Source organism: Protomyctophum parallelum (genome assembly GCF_964188405.1).
Source record: "Protomyctophum parallelum genome assembly, chromosome: 23".
In the NCBI taxonomy this organism is placed as follows: Eukaryota; Metazoa; Chordata; class Actinopteri; order Myctophiformes; family Myctophidae; genus Protomyctophum; species Protomyctophum parallelum.
Window position 1 is genome coordinate 14,881,751 of NC_139715.1, and position 3,792 is coordinate 14,885,542.

Here is a 3,792-nt window from a genome sequence, read left to right on the forward strand (position 1 = left end):
ACCCTTACTTTATTCATCACATTATGGATATATTTTATGGACAAAACGGTTCGAATTCGTCTCAACTCTCCTGATACTTTAGTAAATGTGTTGTACCTTAATAATGTAATACTTGGCGTTGTCCAGGCCACCACTGGCCTTAATAATACCATGCCTTGCTTAATACCTTTTTCTCCCTGGAGTAAAAAACTGGCTGGGCAACGTGGCTCTGGCACCATCTAGCGGCTGAAGTGCGGCGCCACAGGGATGCGTCAAACATGTGCGACAACCACCTTACGTCACCACCACAGTCAGGCACTGACAGGCGGCGCATGGAGTTCTCTCTCCTTCTGACATGTGATTGAATGCTGTGTTTACAGTTTATTATCAATAATTATCGTTCGGACATCATCACCATCCCATCATCATGTCGGTGTTTCACGACGAGGTGGAGATAGAGGACTTTGAGTTCGACGAGGAGACGGAGACGTACTACTACCCGTGTCCCTGTGGAGACAGGTTCGCCATAACTAAAGTAAGTGATGGCATTGGTAGTCTGTCTGTCTCTCAACAATATTGTTTAAGAACATGTTTGTATAAATGCAGCTCTTATAGTGACAGCTTCTTTGTTGGCCACTACTATTTTGTTTTCATCAAAATATATCGATGATCTGAAAGTAAAAGTAATGCTCTATATAACATACACAATATAGTCTTTCTTGGTCCAATTAAGGCTGATAATGCTGACTAGTAGTAATAAATCATAGATGTAGTTTTATCGAGTCAAGACTCGATCAAATAATAGACTTCTGAACCAACCCAAGGCTACTTCAATGCAGTGATGCAATACTCACTTATGCAATACTGTATATTATTGGTCAGTCACTATATTTCAATATACTAATTATACTAATGCAACCTTAACGTCTTTAATGCAGTGATGAATGATGCAACATAGTTACATATGGTCACATTCTGACTACACATTCTGGACTCTTTCAATGCAGTGATGCAAGTCAAAGAAGACCCTTGCAAGTCTAATATAATTGCTCTCCTCTCATTCAACAGGAGGACTTGGAGAACGGTGAAGAAGAGGCCACGTGTCCCAGCTGTTCACTGATAGTTAAAGTCATCTATGACAAGGTGGGTGATCAACATACCTGTATATGGACAGTTACACATGGTCATGCACTGCTACAGTTTAACCACTTAACCACTTAAATCCTATATGGTTTACCTACCGGAGTGCCTCAAGGCAACACAGTAAAACAACCCAACATAACGTTGTTGCACAACGTGTGTGTCTGCACATTTCTAGAGATACAATGTCTCTATACAATGGGGGGGGGGGGGGGGTCGTGGCCTGAATAGTTTTGGAAGCCTTGCTATAGAGCGTCGCAGTCCCTTTCCAGACCCGGGAAATAGTTCCCTGTTCATTTTCCTCATAGACTTTTCAAAAAGTAATTATTTAAAGACATTTACGCTGCGGACAAAGCCAACTCGAGTTGTGACAAATCACGACAATAAACATAATTTTGTAAGAAGTAAAACAAAACCTGCCTTTTTCTTCTTCTTTCTAATTATTTGATCGACTATTTGATTTGATTTGCATATACTAGTGTCTTTCCTGTTTAGTCGCGATTGCGTTTCTGTTAAACATTACGAATGACAATTACATTTCTGTTTGGCTTGTAGGGTTTCGTAAACAAAAGTTGCATGGGGCAGATATGGCAAATAACATACATAATTGAATAACTTTTTACAAAAAAAAAAAACTTAAAAAATAAATAGTTGAAATTGCTAATCTAGAAAGTCAAGCTTTTAGAGCAAGTATTGAATTTGGTTATCAATCAAATTATCATTAATAATTACGACAGGGGCATACTGCCATTCATTGTATTGTCCGCTGTGTGTTCCAGGAGATGTTCATGTCCGGAGAGATGGTGGAAGCTCCGTCGTCGATGGAGACCAAGCTGGAGGTGGCTCAGTCGTGACCAAACGGGACGTCGGGGGATGGACGATGCACTGCAAATGCACTGCGGCCATCACCTTGTCACAGGCCGCATTCCTTCACACACGCTATGCATGACCAAAACCCACAGGCCTTTTCTTCACTATCAGTTTATTATTTATCATAAGGAATGTTTGCTGTGAACACACACACACACACACACACACACGCACACACTGTTCGCCATTGACAATGAAACAAAAAAATATTTTTTCTCGTCTGACTACAAGAACAGAAGAGAACTGTGTCGACATGTTTTGCGGGTTCTGGATTTGTCCACACTACGGTTCGGTTTCAGATTAGTTTGTCTGAGCACCTAATTTGGGCCCTCTGCACAGACGGTGGTATGAACATGAATTCTGGAAACACTGGAACTCAGAACCCATAATAAATAAATAAATTAGCCTATCTACAAGCTTCCAATGCGTCACAATGCGATGTATTGTGAGCTTGTAGATTTTGTAAAAGTGTACAAATGGAACCTTCAGTTCCTTTTTGGTTCTTATTCCATGAGCCAGAGCTCCAAAATTGGAACGTTAATTATGAATTGAGTGGGCAAAACCATACATAAATTGTTTATAGGATCGATAATATAAGTAAATTAATATATGTTTTCATATTTTCTATTTTCTTGTGTATTTTCCTATATAATGCCTCATTTGCAAATTAAAAAATAAATACAATAAATCATTGTCTTCAACTGGGGAAGTGTTATGGTGATAACAATCTAATGGTTTTGCCCACTCAATTCATAATTAACGTTCCAATTTTGGAGCTCTGGCTAAGAACCACAAAGAACTGAACTGGTTCCCAACCAACCGGTGGAAAAGGTTGTCACAGAGTTACAGACCTGTAAGGGTCCGCTTGGACCCCCCTATAGGAATAGGACTGTTAAGAGGGAACTGTTAAGGAACCACTTTAAAATCCTAAAGGCTTCCAACCCTACCTATGCATATCCATAACACAAGCTAGTTTTTGTTTCAGCCTCAGCCTGTACCAACCACAAGTTTCCCAAACCCTGCTTTTGGAATTGATTTTGAATTGCAGTTGGTTCCGTTAACACTGTGCGCACAACATAATGTAAATAGGTCTTCTAGTATTTTAAACTTTATCTTCTGTGTGACTCGTCATGCTTGTGTGGTGAACACAATTAATAAAACTTTGCGTTGAGACAGATTACACTGCTTGGGTTTTAATTGTAATTGCGGAATGTGTTCAGCAGAGGGAGCACTTGGACAAGGATAAGTTGCACTGCAAAGAAAAGGATTCCTCAAAGGTAGTGTAAGTGATATTCTTTTTAACTGAAAGCTCTATATTCAGATATAAATAATTGATTTAGACTTGGGAGGGAGGGGAAAGAAAAACACCTGAATGTATCACTGAACAAGTAACAGGTATGTCTCCCCAGCTCTAATTAACAGGAATACATTTTCAGGTGTTTTTGTATTATAATAATTAAAAAAAGGAAGACAATCAACTCTCATGGGGTCCCTGGCACAAATAAGTTAACCAGCGAATAACCAACTAAGTCCATAATTTATTCTGACCCCTCCCTGAAAAGTATCTGTCCTGACCAATTTATACATTATGATTAATTAGTATGGACTTAGATGGTTCTTCGTCTTGACAACTGTGCAATTCTTCAGCCGTGCTTGATTAATCAAAAAAAGCTTTAAGAGAGGTTTAAGACAAGCACTTCGATGTTGTCCGTTTAAAGCCATAGTTCAAATGGACATTAGTGGTCAGAACTGGTCATGGAAGTATAAAAGCTGCCGGGCAGAAACCTAGCTTGTTTCTACATT

The 3,792-nt window shown here is 39.3% G+C and overlaps 1 protein-coding gene across 1 annotated transcript; it reads left to right on the forward strand.

Annotated features, from left to right (window-relative positions):
- The first annotated feature begins 291 nt into the window (after positions 1-291).
- On the forward strand, positions 292-3,138 carry dph3 (diphthamide biosynthesis 3). The gene is made up of 3 exons (XM_083758690.1): positions 292-514; positions 1,048-1,122; positions 1,899-3,138. The coding sequence occupies exons 1-3, from the start codon at positions 407-409 to the stop codon at positions 1,971-1,973; spliced, it is 258 nt and encodes an 85-aa protein (XP_083614816.1). The 5' UTR covers positions 292-406; the 3' UTR covers positions 1,974-3,138.
- The last annotated feature ends 654 nt before the right edge of the window (positions 3,139-3,792 follow it).

Coding starts and splice junctions, on each gene's coding strand:
- dph3 (XM_083758690.1), top strand. CDS start 407: ATGTCGGTGTTTCACGACGAGGTGGAGATAGAGGACTTTGAGTTCGAC. Junction 515..1,047: donor ACAGGTTCGCCATAACTAAA/GTAAGTGATGGC, acceptor CTCATTCAACAG/GAGGACTTGGAGAACGGTGA. Junction 1,123..1,898: donor TTAAAGTCATCTATGACAAG/GTGGGTGATCAA, acceptor TGTGTGTTCCAG/GAGATGTTCATGTCCGGAGA.